The sequence below is a fragment of the Amblyomma maculatum genome, chromosome 1 (genome assembly GCF_055883805.1).
Source record: "Amblyomma maculatum isolate TAMU_Amacu chromosome 1, ASM5588380v1, whole genome shotgun sequence".
In the NCBI taxonomy this organism is placed as follows: Eukaryota; Metazoa; Arthropoda; class Arachnida; order Ixodida; family Ixodidae; genus Amblyomma; species Amblyomma maculatum.
Window position 1 is genome coordinate 19,056,337 of NC_139344.1, and position 24,679 is coordinate 19,081,015.

The window sequence follows — 24,679 nt, forward strand, 5'->3', positions numbered from 1 at the left end:
GCAGCGATCAAGCGAGCGCTAGCGCAAACGACCTGGTCTAAGAGAGCACGAAATACGTTTCGATGCCTGATGACCACCCTGCTACCTGAGAAGCAATCGGCCGCTCGCCGTACCGAAGTGGCAATTTTTGCTCTGCCTTGGGGTTTTGCTGGACGGTCAATTCATTGACCTTCACTTGAAACTACATCAAACACAAAAAAGATGCAAGAACCCCAGAATAGAAACTTCAAATAAGCCAAGAGTTCGAATCAACGAAATTTGCTGTATTCTAGAGGTGGAGACAAGAGATGGGGAAAGATTCTTTTCTCCATTGTTTTTAATGTTGCTTTCCCAGCTTTTTCCTGGCAAAGCAGGCTTCCCAATTCAAAAGCAAATGTAGACCTAAAATGGCCTCAGCAGTCGGCAGGGAATTTTTCTACAGGGCAGATTTACTGCATCTCATCAGGCTCAAAAGTTCATGATTATAGACAAAGCAGAATAAAAATCAGAGGACAATTTGGCGATAAAAGTGATCAAATGCAAAATCCAGAAAGCTGCATTCTGCTATACTATTTTACCAGGTGCACGGCATTAATTACACAACTGCCACTGATTATTAATTTGATATTCAACTAGACATTCATTAGACAGTGGTTACTGATATCCATATGGGCATTTAAGGAGACAGTGATTAAACAATTCTCACTTGGTAATTAGTCTTATTAGTAATTCATTGATTGGCATATGACAAAGCATGCATTCACGCATACTGTATCCCAGTGTGGACGGCATTAGCTCATTACACAATTGTCAGTTTAGTAATTGACAATTAAAAATTAATTTATTGCACAACTACCACTAATGAATAATCATTGGCAGAAGGCCATATAGGGCACGCATTCAGGCATACTGTGGTGGTGCTCTGTGACTAGTCAAGACCTTCATGACGTCTTAACCAGAGTCGCTGCAAAAGAGACTTTTGCTGACAACACAGCTATAGCTATAAAGGCATTTGCCTTCGAGGACTGAGGAATGAATGACTACAAATGCATTGGAATGTGATGCACTTTATTCCAATCTTTTTCTGCCATTTATTTATCGTGAAGACCAGACTTTTGAGAAACACTATGACCCGTCGCTTTACGAAACTACTGCTACATATGCAAGAAGGTGTGTGTATGGTGGTGACGTGATAATATACATGAAACACACTCACTGAAAAACACTGAACCACAGTGGTTGGTAGTAGCCCCCTGCTCGGGTGACTCACTTGTACAACAAGGTGAGATACACATCAGCATGAACACAAAATTAAAAAAAAATAAAATCACGAAGAGAACAATCTCTCTGCAAAGGTCTTGCTATGCAGCACCATCAAGTTCCAACAAAGGAGTTTACAGGGCAATAAACTGTAGAGAACCAAAACGCACAAAGCTGCTTTGCGTCTGTCGCATGTGGCAGTGGTCGACGAAAAGTTTTCTGAACAAAGCAATATGTGAGCACACACACCTGCAGGTTTGAAGCATCCTTGTGCACCAGCTCTTCAGAGTGCACGTAACCAAGCCCACTCCTTGGCCGTGTAGCAAACCGCCTTGAATAAGCAGATTCAACCACGGCCAACAGCCTACTTTAGACCATCCCTAACATGTTGCACAAGGACACCTCCAACCCTGAACATGGTGTGTGGAAAGAATAAAGCTGGCTTTGCTTTCGAACAACCTGTAACACTTAAGTACGTGTTCTATGCATGTTTGGAGAGGAAGGGGGGTGCGACCAGTTATGTGCTGAAGACAGAGGCCTACTCTCAGCCCCATAATTCCAACACCGGCTTTAACCTGTAACCAGTTTGCACCCCCTTCCTCGTCAACTGGTTGTGCACGTGATGAGGATTTGCCATGTGCAATGGTAGCTCTTTGTAGCACAACAGGCCGCACAGTACCAGTCGATGCAAGAACACTTCACAATGATGCGAACAATGAAATGGAGAAGAGCAAATAATTAAAAGAAAAGGCAGATGTGGGAAAAGGTACTCTGCCAAGTTGTAAAGGAAAGAATTATTCAGAGACAGAAGAAGTGGTATTTAGCGCGAAAAAAAAAGTCACTGCACGCGACACCAAAGATGCCTGGCGCACTGGAAAACGGTCCACATGCACTGTCATGCTCCACGCTGCACACGGTGTAACGTCCCTGCTAGGCTGACAGTGCACCACCTTGAGACAACCAGCCTCCCTGGCAATCCACACACTGGACACCGGTAGCAGTGTGCCCGTAAGGACTTCACACCACACACACGGGCCGAATGCGCACAGGTACGATCCCAATGCAGCAGCAGGACAGGCAGCGGTCGTTTTCCGCGACGGGGGAGAGCTGGACGAGACAGAGAGGCAGGGGAGAGCACGCGCGCACAATGAAAATGATGTGGTAGAGCAGGGACAGCGAGCGGGACGAAGAGAGAGGAGTGCGTGTGTCCCTGAAGTGGTGGCGATGCGTCTAGGCGCGCTCTCCACGGATCCGTCTGGCCAGCTGGATGTCCTTTGGCATAATGGTCACCCGTTTGGCATGGATAGCACACAAGTTGGTGTCTTCAAACAGTCCAACCAGGTACGCCTCACTGGCCTCCTGCAAGGGGGAGACGAAAAGATGGCTCACATTGTGCTACCAGGGACGACGTAAGCTCAGGTTAATTAGGCAACCTGCTAGTTAATGTGTAGCAACACCCTGCAGGACCCTGAAATGGGGCCAGCAGCAAACCAAGTTGCGATACAGAGAAGTGAACAGTGCTAGCACAGCAAGAACCATAGGCCTGCATGATATATGATTTTGTTTCACACTATACTGACTTCATATTCCTGCAACTTCATCTTTCACGTCTATACCTCCCCTTCCCCGTATTGGTTGTGGTGGATGAATGGTGCGCCTCCATGAGGTGGTCCATGAGGCCACAAAGCAAAGCAAGGGTGCAGTTTCCAGCAGTGTTCACCGAAACTTTCTGCACAGACACACAGTAATTCCAGAGTGCTGCAAAGCCCCTGTCAACCCGGCTGGACACCATAATGCATCATGTAGGCCTTTTGCCGTGAGGCCATGAAATGGCACGTGGTAATGCTTAGCATCGGACAGAGGCATGTCCACAGAATTTTAATGCAGTCGTCGGCAAAGGCCCACTAGTTCTGCATCAAGCCTGCACCTATGTAAAGTCTCTGCACTCGCACCACAGTCTTGTCCTGAAAAGGTCACCCCAATATTGGACAGGATATCAAACCAATCTTTGCACTTCATTTAGAAGTCTGAAGCTATCTTATAAATCTTTGTTTTTCAACCCTCTACACAGGTCACACAATTGGGCTCGAAACTGAATGCTCTGCAGTTAGCTCCAGAATGATTCTATTCTTTGATGATCGGTTTGAAAAGGTGTAGTTATTTCGTTGTTCCATGAAGACTTCTTTACTCTCAGCTATGTCGCCTGGCTGTACTTTTAACATGACCCACGGCGCATGCATCAGCTCTCACTGCTGCTGATTCCAACATAACTTGCTACCCAACAAAATTTAATTGAACATACCTCTGTTTCTGTAGCTATTATGTACCGTTTCTAATTAAAGGCTCTGTGGCATCTCTATGGTGTAATGCTATTATAACGCCGAGTGTATAAATGATGCGGTTTTCAATACTTCTACTGCCAAAGAAATAGCTTGACACTTAGTAATGAAAATCGAGCGCTCATAACTACACCCCCCCCCCCCCCCCATTTTTCTTGTATTACACTAATTCCAACGCGTAAGATGTCTGAATACTTTGTAACCTCTATTTTTTCGCGTCTCTAGAAGAATGAGTCTAACCTGCAGGGCACCAATGGCGGCGCTCTGGAAGCGGAGGTCCGTTTTGAAGTCCTGTGCGATTTCACGCACAAGGCGCTGGAAGGGAAGCTTGCGGATGAGCAACTCCGTTGACTTCTGGTAGCGACGAATTTCACGCAAGGCTACGGTACCAGGACGGTAACGGTGGGGTTTCTTGACTCCGCCCGTTGAAGGGGCGCTCTTGCGGGCAGCCTTTGTGGCCAGCTGCTTACGTGGGGCTTTGCCACCGGTAGACTTACGAGCGGTCTGCTTAGTACGGGCCATTGCTGATCGGGAGAAGTGTCAGCAATGTCACCTGCAAAACAAACGCGCCCAACACGTGTCATGAAACACGCTGCGATTCTTCAACGGGGGTCGTGACAATTTAGGAGCACAGGTTTAACGTCCCGACATCTACGAAGGTTCGCCCGGTGGAGGGCTTCGGAAATTTCGACTAATTTCGCATGTTGCAGCAGTGTGCACTGCCCACGACTGCGTCCAGATCGTGGAAATGCGACGAGATACACGCATGTGCAACAAGTCGCTAGATACACACGCGCCCAGCCCGAAGGCTCTGAGAGACCAATATCTATTCCCCCCCCCCCCTCCCCCAACAAGGATTAGGAAGACCAAGTGCAGAAGTCGCAGTAGGTAGACCAGGCGTCAACAAAGGATTACCTAGTCGGGCCCTTACAGCACTGAGCCGGAACTTCCCTCTCAAGGGAGCTGGAAGAAGCCAGTGCGCTACGCCGTTAGCTACGCGCGCGGCGGATTCCCGCCAACTAAAATGAGATGTTTGCAAACACAGCTCCAATATTCACAACGTGCTCAAATGTAGAGCGCGGGGATGCGAAATGACCGGCACAACGAGCTCTGGCGCAAAATTTAGCCGCCCGCCTTTAGAATAGGCGAGAGCGAGCGAAGCCTGGCCACAGGCGACGATAGGGGGGGGGGGGGGGCAAGTTAGGCCTAGCGGACCTGCCATCGGCACAGACGAGGCTTGCTAAACCGGATGAAATGGATGCCTTATGGGCTGCAAACGGGAAACTAGTCTCGTTCGACTATCCCTTAGACGGCTCTCGTGAGGTGATGTGCAAAGGCAGCAACTCACCGCGGCAGCTGCAGGATGCTAGGTCCAAAAACGAGAGCCGACGACGCGAATGCGAAGAACGAGCCGAAAGCAGCTTTGTTTCAAAATGGCTGCCTCGGGTATTTTGAGAGAGCGGGAACAATGAACACGACCCCGACACAGCTAGGGCAGACGTGGCAGCAACGCGGGCATATCGCAGTCAGCTTACGCTTCACCACGCGACAACGAAAACGCGGAAATAGAAGCGCAGGTTCGTACACACGAAAGACTCCACAAACCTGATGCCAAATATCCGAAGAACTTTCACGTCGAGACTCGTAGCAGCGCTAAACACAACACAACAAGCAGGCGTGCAGACCAGACCGGACAGTTGCAATGATGGGGGAGTGAGAAACCCGCTCAAAAATAAACAAAGGTAAAAATCAGCATGACACAGAAACGACGTCATCGCTTCTGAACATCGCTACTGGCCGAATCTGACGTCATGTCTCTTTCTATTGGCTCCGACAAGCTGGCTTGCCATTGGCCGTTTCATTGACCGCGGGAGATAGTGATTGGTCTCTCCAGAAGCCTTGTGGATGTCGAAAATGGTCGCATTTTGGAAAGCCCGGCGTCGGTTAGGCTAGTTTTTTTTGGCAATGAACGAAGTCTGGCCATTTGAAACGTACAACACAGACACTGAATGTTGCAGAAAGCCGTTACTTTTAACAAGAACTCAGTTGGTAACCGTTTGACTAGCGCGTCGAGACTTTGTTTTACCTACTTCCGCAAGTGGTCAACGGAAACCATGCCGGTTTGAATGTGACAAAGAGCAATAAACAGCACATTTTAACAAACCAACGCACAGACACTTGCTCTGATTTGCGTCAGAAACGAACGCAGAACATCGTTACTTATGAGGGTTGAACCAAGCGTTCCCTGCGCAAGCAAAACAGCTACTCGCACGTACCTAACTGCAAGGCAGATTTGAAAAGTAACACACGCCACTTGCCGGATGCCAACAGGTTCGACTTAACCGGAACGCACCTTGAAACTATCCAAGCTGTGCAAGCAACTAGAAATTCAGTTCAGCAGCAGCGTAGCTGAAATTCGAAGAAAAGCTACTCGATAACTCGGATGACAAAAAACACAACGCACAGTGAACCCTGTCCGGTAAACTAGGTCAAATCGACACACCCGCCATCTAGGATACACCCATTTATACTTTCGGTTTAATTTAATAAAAATAAAGAATGCATTCAGATATAGTTGTAAAAATAAAGCGTATATTGTATTCACTTTTTTGTTCTCAAAACTGAGAAGAATGCTGCGGTGCTGCTTCGGGCTGTACGGTGCGGGCATAGGTGCGGGCCTGAAACGCAATGAACGGCAGCGCGTTCGAATGAGCGACGCTGCCTAGGCAACGTGAGTAAACAGCGGTATGCAGCGGTTGTCATTGCCGTTAACAGCGATATCGATGTTGTGTAATGCGATAACTCTTGCGTAACATCGCTGCGCGCGTGAAAACAGGTGCATTGGAGCGGACTTTCTATGCCTGCGGACTGCCGCCGCTATCTAGCGCGGAAAGGCGGTGTCCTTAGGAGCGCGAAAATTCGACCCCTTGAATCACGTGAGCAAGCTTTGTGTCCCAGTTCTGCCTTTTAAATTTCATTCAGTGAAACTGGCCGTATATTGGTTTAACTTTGTGCCTGCAGTGTTGTCAAGCCGTATATTCTGGAAAGCGAGCAGTAGCAGCTGATCCCGGTTTTACCTGTACTCGAACTGACGTCGTGCGGTTGCGGCTACGGTTTGAGAGCATACGTTGTGTGTCGTTGCCCTAGTGGCGTTTGCTAGTCGATGCGCGTGGACGCTGTTTTGGGAACAGTGTAAATAATGCCCATGCATGACGACGTCTCTGTATGTGCGCGTGGTCGGCGCTGCGTCCTGCTACCTTCAGTCAGTCGTGCAGACTCCAGCAGTTTTTCCCGCCCTCGTAAACGAAATAGAATACGAGACATCCTTTATTGTTGAGTAGATGCGTTGTCACGGTAGACTGCGGTTGAGTTCGACCTGCGTGTTAACCGTTCGCGTCACAAAGCAATGGCGGGAACTATGATGTGCCGCCTGGAAGGGAAAGAAGAGAGAGAGAGCAGAACTTTTTATTGATTCCAGCGGATGAAGAGGCTCCGGCCCTCCGTCGCTTGGGATGGATGGCGGGTGCCCCGCCTCAGACGCAGGCCGGCAGACGTTGTTGGCCGGCGGCGTCCCAGGCCAGCTGGATGGCGGCTAGCTGGAGCTCAGGGTCCGAGCAGCGCAGCATGGTCTCCCAGAGTTGCGGCGTCAGATTTAGACCCCTCCCGGGAGAAAAGGGGCAGTCCCAGAGGATGTGTTCGAGGGTCCCTCTCGAGTCACAGTTTGCACACAATTCAGATCTTTCTCCTGGGAGCATATGGCTCACCAGGAGCGGGTGCGGAAATGTCCCAGTCTGAAGGCGACGCCAGGCGACGGCCTGCCTGAAATTTAGGGTAGGGGCTGGCGCAGCAGCCACCCGTCTACTGAGTCTATAATGCTGCAGAATTTCTGTGTAAGATTTGGCACACTCTATGGTCCCCGCTCCAAGTCCGCCCTCTCTGCCACCGGCTCGGTGGTAGAGAAAGCACTTCCGGCGTGTAAATCTGTCAAAAAGCGAAAGCCGCTGCTGGACAGGCGCATCTGCGGAGCGAATAATTGTGCTTTTTTTTTGCAACCACGGTGGCTAACAGGCTGTGCAGCGTGGCCGTTGATGTTTCCTCGCCCGCATTTGAGAAGGGCGCTTTAGCTGCCTTGGAAACTGTGATCGCTTTCCTGGAAGCCGCAGTTATAGCTATACCTTGGCATCTGTTCTGCTTGGCTGTAGTATAGTGCTCTAGAATAGAGCACTATAGCTGTAGTGTGTAAGCCATTGGGGGTGGCATTCATTTGTAACCTCTTGCTGTGTGCTCCTAACATAATCAGTGTTTGAGCAGACGAGGCTAGACAGGAACAGCCATTTGGTTGTATTTTGGGCACCTGTCCCGTTCACTTTTTGTCTGTGCGCGTTGCTTCACTTCCTGTTATGTTATCCAGGCCATAGACCCTGTTCACGTAATGCTGTCGAAGCCCTGTCCCAATTGGTCAGTACATCTGCCAGTCACATTCTGGGGCGAGGGGTTTGGGCTTAGATTTTTGCAGCCCGTTTGGGCCCTGGCCTCAAAGTGCCTCTATATGCTATTGTTGTAATCTCTGACTTCAAGATAACTGGCAAGCCAAAGTGGTCTCTCTCTGACGTCTGGATGAGGGGCCAGCCATACTCTATTTTCTCGGTTGTTTCTGTAGAGGAAAGGGCTGCAGAGTTTTCTCCTTCAGAGAACAGCTTTGGTGTCTGCATATCCATATCATCCCTTCCCTATTCCTTTTCAATACAGTAGAGTCAAAGGCACCTTTCTCCAGCATCTCTTTGGTAGGTGGTAGTCGGAAGATGACATATGACTAGGCACCGGTTGATTGGTGGTTAATGTGACGTAACGAGGCCACAGGACAAAACCCAAGTTAGCAGGAGCCGTAGCGCAGTTGCAATTGAACCCACTGGGACCCTCGCATCTCGAGTAAGGTGTGCTACCCCTTGGCCACCTGGGCACATTTGAAAAGATTATTTACAGTGAGGCTTTATATCGATGCCGGGTGGCTTTCCCATTATGTGGTAGCTTGCAAGTGTATCCTAATTAAGATGTGTAGGGTATTAGAATGTGCAAACGAAAGGATCGCAACTTGAGTTGCAGGGTAAAGCCATTAATGCTATTGCGTTAATGGCTTAAAGGCGGAGGGTTGCAGCAGCGGAGCGACTGCTGTGACACTGCAGATGGTTTGAGGTTGCATGATGCATGCAGAAACTGCATTACCGTTGCTCCCGCCTATTTTTAATTCAAGTGGACTCTTTTGCAAGCATCCCGTCCTGGTGATGTTGTGGTCCAGGTGTTCGGCTGCTGTGCCCAAGGGTGCATAATCATATCATGGCCGCAGCGGCCACTTTTTGATGGAGGAGAAAAGCCAGGAGCCCATGTTCTGTGTTGTGTCGGTGCATGTTAAAGAACCCCAGCTGGTTGAAATTTCCAGATCCCTCCAGTCTCACAGCTTGTCACTTTGGGATGTTAAGCCCATAAACCAAACCAAACAATCTGTCACAAGCCTGGCTATGAGTTGGAGTAGTAAAATGAGCAAGCAGCAGCTTTAAGTTCCTGCATGGTTCATGTGGCTCAAAATTGTCTGTTAAATTTCATTATTTAATAGAACCTCAAAAGTCCCCATGTGTGACATTACATGGAAGGTGGGTGCTTTAACGGCAGTTTACAGTGGCTGTTTTGTGGTGATTACAAATATGGCGTAGCTTCTTCGATGGCAGTCTTGAAATGAGCAGGGTCAGAGATTAACGCATGGCTGCTGGTTGGCCATTCCAGTTGCGAGCTGTGTGCACAAAAAAAATAGACTTCTGAATGCAGTAGTGTGGACACGACGCGAGATGATGCTTTTAGAAGGGCCTGTGGGGATGTTCGACGTACCGATTGTATGGGCTGGCTGTCACAGAGTGAACTATGAAAAAACGTGAAAGGCAGAGGATTGAAAATCGGCAATGGAAAAAAAGAGAAGGAAGTTGTAGTTTAAGCTTTAATCAGATATGCGAGAGTATCATCAGTACTTTGAAAGGATGAAGTGAGCAGCAGAGTGCTGCACAGATTCTAGAGCTGTGATAAGGTTAATTTGGTACAGATCAAAGATTGCGCTGGCTTATTCAACTTTAAGTCACATAAGTGTTTTGTCAGTTAATAATTTTAAGAAGGAGCCATGCGCTGGTTACGAAGGTAGCCAATCGTTCAATTAGATGAATTTATTATGTGGTTGACTTGTTAAGTCAATGATAAATCACTGGTGAGGTTAATACCAAGGTATTTAAAAAAGTTAGTGGAAGTAATGGCAGAGTTATTAATTTCATAAGCAGGCGGAGTATGATTTTGGCGGCGGTGGAAAGAAAGTACTACTGTCTTTGTAGTATTTAAAGCTGGTTTGGTTTGGTTTGGTTGGTTTGGTTAGTTGGGTTTAACGTCCCAAAGCAACTCAGGCTATGAGAGACGCCGTAGTGGAGGACTCCGGAAATTTCGACCACCTGGGGTTCTTTAACGTGCGCTGACATCGCACAGCACACGGGCGCCTTGCTTTTCGCCTCCATCGAAAAGCTGCCGCCGAGGCCGGGATTCGATCCCGCATCCTTGGGAACAGTAGTCGAGCGCCGTAACCACTGCGCCACCCCGGCGGGAGTATTTAAAGCCATTAGCCATGTTGAGCACCATTGATGTATGCTATTGAGGTCATTTTGAAGGACAAAAAGTGTTGTTGATGTTATAGGGCGATAGAGTACACAGTCATCCGCGAAAAGGCAGATGGTAGGTATTAGTGTGGAAGGCAGGCTATTAATCTATATTAAACGAGAGTAAAGGGCCCAGGTGGAAATTCTAGTGGAAATTAAGAAGAAGAAATGGGCATGGGCAGGACATGTAGTGCGAAGAGGGGATAACCGATGCTCGCTTAAAGTAACAAACTGGATTGCAAGGGAAGGAAAGTGTAGCAGGGGGCGGCAGAAAGTAAGTGGGCGGATGTGGTTAAAGGGGCCCACAAACACCTCCCGAGCACTCCTCACAAACTATCTCAGTCGCTAGATTATGCTGCGATACACATTTGAACGCAATAATACACGTCTACGTGCAGTGCAGGTCCCACAATCTCATTCGAAAGTTGGCACGTTCTTTCCTTCGACTTTTGCCAGTCCTCCTCCTCCTCTGTGCAACGCTGCTACGTGCATGCGTTTTCGAATGACTATTGGTCTGCTTCTTTGCGACGTCACACAGCCATTAAACTATCGCTTATGCCAGAAAAATCGAAATACGCTTAACTTTTAATTATCAGGAAAGAAAATTAGGATGTTTTGTAGACAGAAACATTTTTTCAAAGCTTTTTTTTCCTGCACTTCCGGTCTCGCGCGCGCACGCGCGCATCTTTGCCCTTCGCGCAGGCACCACGGCAATCGCGGCGCGGTCGCGAGCGGCGATCTCGTTTCAGTTCCTTGCAGTGTACTTGCGGGGCACTTTCCGCCTGTGAATGTTCTCGTTTCTTGTGTCACCCATGCGAAATGAACTTCGAAGTCGGCTTACAGGTTTACAACATTAAGTCGGTGCTTTAAATGTCGGGCCCCAATCCACTGCGCCTTACGTAGTGTAGCAAAATTTCGGAGGCAACCGCTGCTCCGTTCCTGTGTCCACCAAACCAAAATACGCACCTCGGATCAAGTCAAGGCGACAACATACGCTGGTAAGTAATGTGTTTACTAGGTTGAACATAGCGCACAGATAAGCGATGGTTTCACAGGTGCAATGAGTTAGTCATTGTTGTGATGCATCGTTACTGTGGCGGCTATTAAAATCCTACCGTCTTAACCGTTGACTTGATTGCGTGAAACTACTCACGGAGGTTGCATTTTGCCTCGTAGTAAGTTTGTAGGTTATAAACATTTGCCTTATAGTAAATTAGCTAAGACAACTGTACCTACCTGGCTTGGCCGTGCGCGATGCGCGAACCCGTGGTATCATGTGCCGGCGTTGGCAGCTTTCGGCCCCCGATACTGGCGCAGATTGCGGGTTCGCATTGTACGCAGCAGCAGCGAATTAAGCGCCCTTACCTAACTTACTGCGAGCAAATAAAAGTTACCGCAATATCAAAGCTCCGTGTGCAGTTTCACCACTACTGAGCGGTTAGGCCGGTGAGATACAAGACGCCGCGGTAAACACGTATTAGCATTCGCATGCTGTATCTGCCCCTTGCAAGGTTTCACATGACGTGCAGTGATGAGGAGGCACCGAAGAAACAAAGAAAACAACTTTATTTCGAGAGAAGGCCTACAGAATTTCTCTAGATAAGTCCTAGAGCATATTCCATTATGTCCTGAGGGTAAACAATTGACGTTATTAAAAAAAAAAAAAAAAAAAACCTCTCCGCAGCGAAGCGTTGTGCTTTCTTAGTCGCTCAGCAGTATAAATTGCCGCTAAGAACACAGTATTATATCGCGCACATAATAATAATAATAAGCGCAAGTACACTGTTGTCTTGTAAACTGTGGACCTTAACGGATGCGGAACAGCGAGCCTGTGAAAAGAGAGATGTGACATGGTCACTTGTGAAGTCGGCTCACTTTAATTACTTCCATTTACTTCCAGCTTGACCTCAAGAAGCTGAACAACTCTGATCGGCATAATTATTCGCTATCTAGCTTTACACACACCCTGAACCCACAGTTGCTCTGTCTTTTCTTTTTGTTTCAAGCGGCAGCTTTGATTCAATACTTGAAGGGCCTGCAAGCGGTCGCACACCATGTTGAGTTGCCGGGATAAGCAAACAGCAACATGTTTTGTGTGCACGTTTGCTTGGCCGCAGCCAGAAGCGAAACACACAGACATGGGTACAAGACTGCACTCACTACGACAAAAAAAGCCATATGAAACTGCGCTCCAGTTATTGTTAGTCGCAGCAAACATATTGAAACAATTGTTTTGGCTCCAGCGGCCAATGCTGTGCCTCGCTGATGCCAGTCTGTTGAGCATTTGGGTTAAGTATACTGACAGTTGTGCTGTGCAATTGAATAGTCATGATGAAGCCCAAATCTGTGCCTGTGTGCAGCAATTAGTTCTTCTTTTGACGGTCTTTCATAGGCATCAGTCATAAGGTGGCGCTCTGAAGCTATGCTTGCAGCTGTGTCTGTGTGTGAAGAGCCCTGAGACCGTTTTTCCGCATCCTGGAGGAGCCTCTGGACGTACGCTGCGTGAAATAGTCATCGTGATTACAACAGTTCACTTAGTTTTTTGTGTAATAATATAAGTAAAACAAAGTTTTAACTTACAAAAAGTATGCTCCATTTTCACTGGAGCGGCACTGAAATGGCCTTTTCTTGATTTTGCCATTTTCACTTTCCAGCCGTCCTCTCCTTTCTTTTTCTTTGCCTGGAGCTTAGAAGAATTTTCATTGAAATGAATAACAGCCAGATGTGACCTAAAAAGAAGGTAAATATGAATGAATTTCTCATACTTTGGAAAAAAATGTTTCTTGTTGCGTACTAGCAAAATTATGCCAAGTAGAGGCTACTATAAGAAACCATTATGCATTATATTCACATCACTGCAGCAGAGATTGCTTCTATTTAGCTTCTATATCCAGCACCTTTATATCAAATTAAGAATGTGATGCAATGATCTTCAAGCAGCAAAATGAATGTATGACATGGGCTATACAACTTCATATCGTGGATCACCCGTGTTCTCCCTGCTGTTGTATTCTAGGGATCATTATTAGTCCAAGTGATCAAGTGAACCTTGAGCATTCTTTCAGTTTCAATACATTAGCTTCGGGACATTCGAGATGGTTCTAGAGGGGTCGGAAACTTGCGCTGATAACTTCCAGTTCTTTGGGACTGCACTAAGATGAGGAGCACAAAAGAGAGACGAGGTGTTTTTCCAGCCAGCCCTCCATGCTAGCCCTCAACTTTGTGTCATTGCAGTGTCTCAGCTCATGTCATTTCTGTCTGTATGTATTCCTGGTGCACTGTTCTTTATCTCATCCCATCTGCCTATTCTAATATAACAGCAATGACTTTCAATGAGGACCCTTGGTGGCCTGTGCAGTATGTCTATAGCCTCCTGTCTCACTTTTTCCATGGAAGGGGATTACAGAATGGCTACTGCTACCATTCTACCAAATATGTTTTTACCATATTATATGAAGCATCCTTGAATGTCAGAAGTGTGCACTGCAGTCTCCTCCAAATGTATGATAACTACCTTTCACATGGAAGTGTTCCAAGTTTCGAAAAGAAAGACACAAAATAAGTTCAGCTAATTTTACAGCAGTGTATTTACTATCAGGATGGAAGTATTGTGGCAGCTGGCTCATAAGGTGCATTGAGTGCCTACTTTATGCAGAAGTTGTGATTGAGTTACGTGTTGGGCACTTTTTTTTGGCAGATATTAGGATCGACTCCTGTGAATCGCAATTGTAGGGTGTCATTTTACCTGGCCTGATAACATGAGAGCTCCAGATCAAGCACTGCACTAAAGAGACTGAAGTCAAGCCCAACTTCCATAAAAAGAAGACACCAAATGCGCCCAGTAACACAGCAGCTTCCCCCTCCTCACATTAAAAAAAACCAAAAAAAAAAAACCTTTGAACTTTTTTTCTCTAAACCTCAGCACTAGACCATGAGAATGACTGTTTTGAGGTGCTTGAAATTGGTCACAAAGCAATTTTTCAGCCCTCCAGGGCTATTCCATAGCACGAACTAAAAGCAATCTGCTTAGTTGCAAGTTCCAATGGGCTGCTTAGCAAGTTGAAGAATCAAAAGGAGCGAAAGGAAATGGAACAAATGATATGAACTTCTGGTTTTCTTTTTCGCACTGTGTTCTATTTCCTATGGTCTCTGTTCCTTTTATAATGACAATATTATGTACATACATTAAAAGCTTCATGCAAGGACTTATTGTTTGCACATGCCTTGCAGAAACGTTGGACTACATAGTCACACTGGAGGGAAAAATAATGTCTTAGTCTTCTCTTTCATTCAACAAACCTTACTTGCATCCCACCATCCGAGTATGCAATTGATTTGGGAGCAAACTTGATGACAAAGTTGTGAAAAGATTCAAGGGAAGATGTTTGGGTTTTGGGAGACAGTTGTCGAGTGTCAATCAAAAACTGGGAGTTCTTCAGAATGGAGTTCAGCTTCTTGAAAGCACATGAATCTGTTAAAAATATATACATAAAAAAATATATATAAATATTTGGCTGATGAGTTGCAGTGTTGGTGTGTGTTCTAGTCAATCGTAGATGCTGAACCTCCTTACAGCTGCTGCATTGCAGCTGAAAACAGTTTTAGCATCATATTCTCAAAAACACCCCAGGTCTTGTACTACTATATTACGGTGAAAAGAAATCTAAGATGTTGTCGAGCAAACATGCTACACTTTGTCTTCTTTAAAATTGTCAGTATAGGACAGTATGGAAAATCCCATTGTATTTGTGTTCCATACTATAACTAAGCTGCCTCAGTATTAAAATATCTTGCAGTCTCAGCACTCACATTTACATTATTTTGTTTCTTCACTTCATTAAGGGTTTCTTTCTCAGCTATGTCATATGTGAACTTCCTGTTCTGTGCGAATGTATACAAAGTTTTTTCTGTGAAGTTCTATTTGCATTACCTATCTCTTAAATTTATCGTTGGTTGACAAATTTATCATTGGTTGACAAAGATGCGCGCGCGCACGCGCGCATCTTTGCCCTTCGCGCAGGCACCACGGCAATCGCGGCGCGGTCGCGAGCGGCGATCTCGTTTCAGTTCCTTGCAGTGTACTTGCGGGGCACTTTCCGCCTGTGAATGTTCTCGTTTCTTGTGTCACCCATGCGAAATGAACTTCGAAGTCGGCTTACAGGTTTACAACATTAAGTCGGTGCTTTAAATGTCGGGCCCCAATCCACTGCGCCTTAAATTTCGGAGGCAACCGCTGCTCCGTTCCTGTGTCCACCAAACCAAAATACGCACCTCGGATCAAGTCAAGGCGACAACATACGCTGGTAAGTAATGTGTTTACTAGGTTGAACATGGCGCATAGATAAGCGACGGTTTCACAGGTGCAATGAGTTAGTCATTGTTGTGATGCATCGTTACTGTGGCGGCTATTAAAATCCTACCGTCTTAACCGTTGACTTGATTGCGTGAAACTACTCACGGAGGTTGCATTTTGCCTCGTAGTAAGTTTGTAGGTTATAAACATTTGCCTTATAGTAAATTAGCTAAGACAACTGTACCTACCTGGCTTGGCCGTGCGCGATGCGCGAACCCGTGGTATCATGTTCCGGCGTTGGCAGCTTTCGGCCCCCGATACTGGCGCAGATTGCGGGTTCGCATTGTACGCAGCAGCAGCGAATTAAGCGCCCTTACCTAACTTACTGCGAGCAAATAAAAGTTACCGCAATATCAAAGCTCCGTGTGCAGTTTCACCACTACTGAGCGGTTAGGCCGGTGAGATACAAGACGCCGCGGTAAACACGTATTAGCATTCGCATGCTGTATCTGCCCCTTGCAAGGTTTCACATGACGTGCAGTGATGAGGAGGCACCGAAGAAACAAAGAAAACAACTTTATTTCGAGAGAAGGCCTACAGAATTTCTCTAGATAAGTCCTAGAGCATATTCCATTATGTCCTGAGGGTAAACAATTGACGTTATTAAAAAAAAAAAAAAAAAACCTCTCCGCAGCGAAGCGTTGTGCTTTCTTAGTCGCTCAGCAGTATAAATTACCGCTAAGAACACAGTATTATATCGCGCACATAATAATAATAATAAGCGCAAGTACACTGTTGTCTTGTAAACTGTGGATGCGGAACAGCGAGCCTGTGAAAAGAGAGATGTGACATGGTCACTTGTGAAGTCGGCTCACTTTAATTACTTCCATTTACTTCCAGCTTGACCTCAAGAAGCTGAACTACTCTGATCGGCATAATTATTCGCTATCTAGCTTTACACACACCCTGAACCCACAGTTGCTCTGTCTTTTCTTTTTGTTTCAAGCGGCAGCTTTGATTCAATACTTGAAGGGCCTGCAAGCGATCGCACACCATGTTGAGTTGCCGGGATAAGCAAACAGCAACATGTTTTGTGTGCACGTTTGCTTGGCCGCAGCCAGAAGCGAAACACACAGACATGGGTACAAGACTGCACTCACTACGACAAAAAAAGCCATATGAAACTGCGCTCCAGTTATTGTTAGTCGCAGCAAACATATTGAAACAATTGTTTTGGCTCCAGCGGCCAATGCTGTGCCTCGCTGATGCCAGTCTGTTGAGCATTTGGGTTAAGTATACTGACAGTTGTGCTGTGCAATTGAATAGTCATGATGAAGCACAAATCTGTGCCTGTGTGCAGCAATTAGTTCTTCTTTTGACGGTCTTTCATAGGCATCAGTCATAAGGTGGCGCTCTGAAGCTATGCTTGCAGCTGTGTCTGTGTGTGAAGAGCCCTGAGACCGTTTTTCCGCATCCTGGAGGAGCCTCTGGACGTACGCTGCGTGAAATAGTCATCGTGATTACAACAGTTCACTTAGTTTTTTGTGTAATAATATAAGTAAAACAAAGTTTTAACTTACAAAAAGTATGCTCCATTTTCACTGGAGCGGCACTGAAATGGCCTTTTCTTGATTTTGCCATTTTCACTTTCCAGCCGTCCTCTCCTTTCTTTTTCTTTGCCTGGAGCTTAGAAGAATTTTCATTGAAATGAATAACAGCCAGATGTGACCTAAAAAGAAGGTAAATATGAATGAATTTCTCATACTTTGGAAAAAAATGTTTCTTGTTGCGTACTAGCAAAATTATGCCAAGTAGAGGCTACTATAAGAAACCATTATGCATTATATTCACATCACTGCAGCAGAGATTGCTTCTATTTAGCTTCTATACCCAGCACCTTTATATCAAATTAAGAATGTGATGCAATGATCTTCAAGCAGCAAAATGAATGTATGACATGGGCTATACAACTTCATATCGTGGATCACCCGTGTTCTCCCTGCTGTTGTATTCTAGGGATCATTATTAGTCCAAGTGATCAAGTGAACCTTGAGCATTCTTTCAGTTTCAATACATTAGCTTCGGGACATTCGAGATGGTTCTAGAGGGGTCGGAAACTTGCGCTGATAACTTCCAGTTCTTTGGGACTGCACTAAGATGAGGAGCACAAAAGAGAGACGAGGTGTTTTTCCAGCCAGCCCTCCATGCTTGCCCTCAACTTTGTGTCATTGCAGTGTCTCAGCTCATGTCATTTCTGTCTGTATGTATTCCTGGTGCACTGTTCTTTATCTCATCCCATCTGCCTATTCTAATATAACAGCAATGACTTTCAATGAGGACCCTTGGTGGCCTGTGCAGTATGTCTATAGCCTCCTGTCTCACTTTTTCCATGGAAGGAGATTACAGAATGGCTACTGCTACCATTCTACCAAATATGTTTTTACCATATTATATGAAGCATCCTTGAATGTCAGAAGTGTGCACTGCAGTCTCCTCCAAATGTATGATAACTACCTTTCACATGGAAGTGTTCCAAGTTTCGAAAAGAAAGACACAAAATAAGTTCAGCTAATTTTACAGCAGTGTATTTACTATCAGGATGGAAGTATTGTGGCAGCTGGCTCATAAGGTGCATTGAGTGCCTACTTTATGCAGAAGTTGTGATTGAGTTACGTGTTGGGCACTTTTTTTTGGCAGATGTTAGGATCGACTCCTGTGAATCGCAATTGTAGGGTGTCATTTTACCTGGCCTGATAACATGAGAGCTCCAGATCAAGCACTGCACTAAAGAGACTGAAGTCAAGCCCAACTTCCATAAAAAGAAGACACCAAATGCGCCCAGTAACACAGCAGCTTCCCCCTCCTCACATTAAAAAAACCAAAAAAAAAACCTTTGAACTTTTTTTCTCTAAACCTCAGCACTAGACCATGAGAATGACTGTTTTGAGGTGCTTGAAATTGGTCACAAAGCAATTTTTCAGCCCTCCAGGGCTATTCCATAGCACGAACTAAAAGCAATCTGCTTAGTTGCAAGTTCCAATGGGCTGCTTAGCAAGTTGAAGAATCAAAAGGAGCGAAAGGAAATGGAACAAATGATATGAACTTCTGGTTTTCTTTTTCGCACTGTGTTCTATTTCCTATGGTCTCTGTTCCTTTTATAATGACAATATTATGTACATACATTAAAAGCTTCATGCAAGGACTTATTGTTTGCACATGCCTTGCAGAAAAGTTGGACTACATAGTCACACTGGAGGGAAAAATAATGTCTTAGTCTTCTCTTTCATTCAACAAACCTTACTTGCATCCCACCATCCGAGTATGCAATTGATTTGGGAGCAAACTTGATGACAAAGTTGTGAAAAGATTCAAGGGAAGATGTTTGGGTTTTGGGAGACAGTTGTCGAGTGTCAATCAAAAACTGGGAGTTCTTCAGAATGGAGTTCAGCTTCTTGAAAGCACATGAATCTGTTAAAAATATATACATAAAAAAATATATATAAATATTTGGCTGATGAGTTGCAGTGTTGGTATGTGTTCTAGTCAATCGTAGATGCTGAACCTCCTTACAGCTGCTGCATTGCAGCTGAAAACAGTTTTAGCATCATATTCTCAAAAACACCCCAGGTCTTGTACTACTACATTACGGTGAAAAGAAATCTAAGATGTTGTCGAGCAAACATGCTACACTTTGTCTTCTTTAAAATTGTCAGTATAGGACAGTATGGAAAATCCCATTGTATTTGTGTTCCATACTATAACTAAGCTGCCTCAGTATTAAAATATCTTGCAGTCTCAGCACTCACATTTACATTATTTTGTTTCTTCACTTCATTAAGGGTTTCTTTCTCAGCTATGTCATATGTGAACTTCCTGTTCTGTGCGAATGTATACAAAGTTTTTTCTGTGAAGTTCTATTTGCATTACCTATCTCTTAAATTTATCATTGGTTGACAAATGCCACAAGTGTGAGCCGTGCACCTTCCAAACAACATCAAAGTGAAAACTTTACAAAAAAAAAACTATACAAAACAGATTACCTCTGCTCATCCATTGCCTGTTTGCAAGGAGCTAATGCAGGCATTTGATGTATGGTCTATCATGGCCATCACGCTTATCGCGTATGTGGTTCAACAGGCTGCTACATGCTGATGATCAGGTCACCATTACCCTGGCCCAGGGCAGCAACATAGACTTGTGATTGTCTGGATCCATGGTTCTATTGCTTCACGGCCCTTTGACCTGCTCACAGCTTCCAACTTCTTAAATGCAGTATAGAATGTTGTTATTACCATGTATTCGCCCTAATTATTAAAGCAAGCAACTGCATGCATCTTTAGTAATGCACCAAGCATCAAAGTAGTGCTGTATGGGCAATTTGCTGCTCTTGCAATATGTCCAGATAGCTGGGTGGTGGTCTGTAGAAAGATGAAATTAAAAACTCATTACATAATAATATATGTCAGCAAATGTACCTCTCTTCACCAATAGTTTGCAACGATAAAACATTTTGTATTTCAATTGTTTGTATTGTATAATGATTAATTTGATTCTTTTTATGTATAGACATGCAAGCAGCACTTGCCAAGGGCACTCTTGGTGAGGCTGAAAATAATTTCTCCTAATAATATGCAGAAATTGTCGCCTTTTGTTAAAGACTGCACTGAGACTCGTTAAGTTGAGGCCAGGCCCCATGCTCACACTATTGGGCACTGCAGCTGACTTCACACAGTTAATATGAATTGCAGCTTGCCAATTTTCATATCGCAGCATTGCCTTACCTCTCCTATTCTTACCTTTTCCCATTGTAGAATATGGTCAGTCTGAATGATAACAACGTTGTACGTGCAGTACTTGGCGCTGTAGCCCGGGGAGTCGCAACGCCCATCTCCTGCGAGGTCCACTTCCATTCCATCCAGCTGGCTGATGATCTGCACCCGCTGTTCCTGGAAAAGCTGGGACAAAAATAAATGTGCATTTGTGAGCCACTTGTAACATTGTGCCGAACTGTGTCACTCGATCGTTGCACTACTGCATGCGCGCGCTGTTCTTTCTTTTTTTATTACGCAAGCTTGCCATAAGGCATATTATAAGAACCCGTGCAAATTCTTTTCCGTTAGTAACCGGAGAAGGCTCTTGCTCTTATTGCTGTCGGTGAGCCATTTGGAGAAGTCCTCTTCCCTTGTTGCGGTTAATCCCCCCCCCCCCTTTCCGCAGGAAAAATCTAGTTGTGTTAAGTTGTGTTAACTCCTGTCTATGCTCCTGTCAAAACCAACTCTTACACTTCCGATCGGCAGCTGATCGCTTAGGGATAAAGAGGCACAACTTTGAGCGACTAAGCCAGTTCACGCGAGTGATAACGTTTCATTCGCGACCCCCCCCCCCCCCCCCTCCTTCTGAAGGGTAAAGCCTCTTGGCACTTTTTTTTTTCTGTTTCCATCTCTTCATTCCTGACTTTCTTTTCTTTCTTCTTATCAACGCCTATCTCGGTTTTCACGTGTTTCTAATTCCTGGCCGCCTCGGTTGGTAAACTTGGACGCGGCTCCATCCGCGCGACATTTCAGGGTGCGCTCTGTACAAACACCACACGGCGTTAAAAAAATAAAAAAGAAAAAAAAAAGCTACAGGGCGGGAGTCATGCTGCGATAATAATCGGGCACCGAACAGAGTTTTTTTGCTTCCTGTCGGCGCGCGTGTTCGTCGTTGCAGTCAGCTGACGCCGAACCGCGGCTGACAAACTACATGACAGCGCACAACTACGCAGTCCCCTTCTCCTCATCCCCTTCCTTCTTTTTTTTTTTCTTTACAATCGATCGTTATCTTTCACGAAGGGGCATCATATAGTCAAAAGCAAGAGGAACCTAAACACGGAGGTTTCAAGGTTCGGGCAAGGTGCACGAGAAAGTTTCCCTCCGCAACGCCCGGAAGACCGCTCTCTGCGATCTCGATTCTAAATTTCTAGTCTTTCGCTAAGATCTCATGCCCTTGCTGCGGTACGGATATTATGGACCCCGAGCTTGAAAAGCGACTTCGGCGAATGAGTACCGAGATGGGACTCGACCCCCACAAGTACACGCCGCTGAAGAATCCGCTGCTGAACCCCGACGATAGTATACGGCTTATATGGGTGCATTGGTGCGTGGGGTCGACTAGCATAACATTAAAAAAAAAAATAAAATCCCATCGTAAGCTCGCCACTGGTTTATTTTGAGCAGTGTAGTTCACAGTGATCATGACAAATCTTGCTATATGCATGCCACAACGCCGAGCAAGATCGCCTGAGTTAAAAAAAACAAAAAAAAAAACAAAAAAAACAATCCACTCTGTACTGTGATAACGCGTCTAAAGCTAATATTATCACAATCTTTTCATTTTACACTTACCGGCAGGGTTGGAAGAAACAGCGTTGGTACCGCTCCTTCACGCAGACTCAGTCTTGTTGGGATCCCCAAATCGCGAACCACATATCCGGGTAAACCAAACGTAGATAAACGCTGTCTTCACCGATGCTGGCTATCCGATGATCTGTAGCCACTGTTTCCGGAGGTTGGCGTTTTGAAGCACTTGATGCAGAATGTTTTTCCTGCCGTCACTAGCAATACCTTCGCAGCCAGGGACTGCACACTGTAACAACCTCCCGCTCATGTCCCGTCAACAACAATTCAGCGCTTCGATAACTGCCTTCGCGAACTCAAGAGAGTGACCAGTCTAGCCCAGAACTGTTCTGCACCCGTCGCGCACACGACGTAACACAAAATCAAAGGTGAGGTCAACGCCAGGGATGTATAGCGTGGCAACAAAACTTGCGAGTTCTTGCCGAAGGGCAATGACGATGAAGCAGACGACAAGAGGCCCCCGGCGGCGCGTCGGCAAGCAAGCGCGACAAAACGGAAGTTGCGGCGTGTGGCGCTAAGCAAAAAAAGTAAAAGCGGAGATGCGTCAGTTGTGACGTGTCAGTGGGCGAGGCCTTGGAGGAGGGCCAGCCTTTGCGCGCGCTAAAAAGTTGAAAAGAGGAGGAAAGCCGCGAAGGCGCAGATATTCAAAATTTGATTGCAAATAACTCTGCTTCCAAATGCCGCATTTAAAAAATTTTTGCGGGAAGGTTATCTTACATCGACATTCTTTCACATACTAGGCATAGGGAAACTGTATCGCTAAGGCTGTTTTGGGCCCCTTTAAAGGCGGCCGCTCAAATGATACAAGCTTTTAAGCGAAAAGTAGTCATCGCTCGGCACGAAAAACGAACCGTGCACAACAGCAGACGACGAACAGTCCGTCTGCTAATACGAATGTCATTCGCAGTCGCCGGCGTCGTCTGCGATCGAATAGAGCGTCGGCTGCGCCGCCGTCCGCTACAATGGACCGTTTCCTTTCGAAGTTTAAAAATGCCTTTTGAATGTAGTTTTGTCTATAGGCTGCTTACTTTCAATAAAAGGTATTAAGAAAATTTAGTACATACGGCAGCTGTATACGAGAAGCTTCCGCGATTGGGAGAAGCACCCAGCGCATAGCGAGCGTGTGTGAGGTATGTACGGCTTCACAACACATATTTTAGCGGCGTTTAAAGATAGATTACCCGCGGAATGACTCAGCATACTTTGTCACACATTTATTCAAAGCACTCGCCAACATTTAATGATAAGCAGCCTTCATTGGTACTGTACTAAACAAGAAAGATACTGCGGTAAGTTGTGTTTACATGTTTTCTAAGGGCCCTACCAGCTCGTACCCCTATAAGTCACGCAGCGTTATATAGATACTCCGCCTTTGAAATGGCATTTCATATTTTCACAGTTTCTTCTAGGATGTTTGTAGTTGCTCTATATCAAAAACAAAATCATAGGTGCCCCCGTGAAGACATAAAATGGCTTTGAAATCTTTCGCTTCCACATATTCTCATGGGTGGCAAGCCTATACATTTCACCCCCAGTCTGCGGCGGGGTCGCGAGCGCTCCATTTGTTTGTGAATACGGCGTTTGTCTATAGGGAACTTGCATGAAGCGATGCATGCATGCAAGGTATATGTATTATGGTAGCGAAGGCTCCATAGACGCCTATACGTACAAAACATGGCGGCTCATGAGCTCCAGCGACGAATGAAAATGGGGGGGGGGGGGGGCGGTGACGTCAAATGACGTCACGCTTACGTTTACTTTGGCGCGAATTATAAACAAGTGAATTTAAAAAAACCGCCGCGTTGCATTGACTAGCCTGCATCTTTTGAAGGTTGTTGCCTTTCAGCGCGCGCCAACCTTTGCCATCTAAAAGAACTCGAGTTTTTGTTATTTACGCCCTTGTTTATAAGCAGTTGCTCCAGGCACAATGAAAGTGGTTGGCAAAGGTAGCGGCATAGAAAGGCAGCAACACTTCCAAATAGAGACCACGCATGCAAATTCATAACACAAATACTGCTGCAAGTCATGCAAGTAATTTGGCCATTTACTTTGTCCCTCAGCACAGTAATGTGCGGTCCAGAAACACTGGTGCAACGGGGCAGTCGTGCCCAGTTTGCAACAGAGTGTACCAAGTGAACAATTATGGTTTTCATATCCATAGTGTATTGCATCAACCAATAAAACACAGCAACAAATCACAATAAAAATGCATGTCGCAGACAGCACAAACAGTAGCGCTGTTTAAGCGGGCTATCATCTCAATGTGATCACAGCCGAGGCATGGAAAAGGCTTGAAGTGCCTGCCACAAAACATCACCAGATAAGGAACATGCATGTACAGAAAACAAAGCTATGACAGCTGCAGTTGAAATAAAAATGTCATGAATTAGTAGGTGCATCAAAACATACGAGGAGCATAGAGCACTGGGATCATTCTTCACATTTAAATGCTTCGGCAGAAAGTATACAGCAGTTTTCAAGGCTATTTCAAGGTTGCACGAGTCCAGACAGCTTTAGCATCAACAAACGTGCTTAACACAGGAGCATTAAAGCATACATTGAGTCTATGTGCAACCTCCAGATCTGCTCATTGGTGAAAGTCAGCCGGGAAGCGGTAAGCACCCGACGGTTGAGTCCACGCTGTCGCAACGTGCCACAGAGCATCGCTTCCTCACTTTGTGCGGGCTCATCTTGCGATAAAACGCTAAGCGCTGCAATACAATGCTGCAA

General features: G+C 45.7%; 1 protein-coding gene and 1 long non-coding RNA gene across 2 annotated transcripts; one reads left to right on the forward strand and one right to left on the reverse strand.

Annotated features, from left to right (window-relative positions):
• Positions 1-1,303: 1,303 nt before the first annotated feature.
• Positions 1,304-5,298, reverse strand: LOC146201897 (histone H3.3A). Its single transcript, XM_084587840.1, has 3 exons — positions 5,184-5,298; positions 3,819-4,131; positions 1,304-2,598 (listed from the first exon to the last, which is right to left on the reverse strand). The coding sequence occupies exons 2-3, from the start codon at positions 4,098-4,100 to the stop codon at positions 2,470-2,472; spliced, it is 411 nt and encodes a 136-aa protein (XP_084443966.1). The 5' UTR covers positions 4,101-4,131; positions 5,184-5,298; the 3' UTR covers positions 1,304-2,469.
• A 10,180-nt stretch (positions 5,299-15,478) lies between these two features.
• On the forward strand, positions 15,479-20,554 carry LOC146201898 (uncharacterized). The gene is made up of 3 exons (XR_014701845.1): positions 15,479-15,564; positions 17,209-17,294; positions 20,406-20,554. It is a non-coding gene; the product is annotated as an uncharacterized LOC146201898 (long non-coding RNA).
• The last annotated feature ends 4,125 nt before the right edge of the window (positions 20,555-24,679 follow it).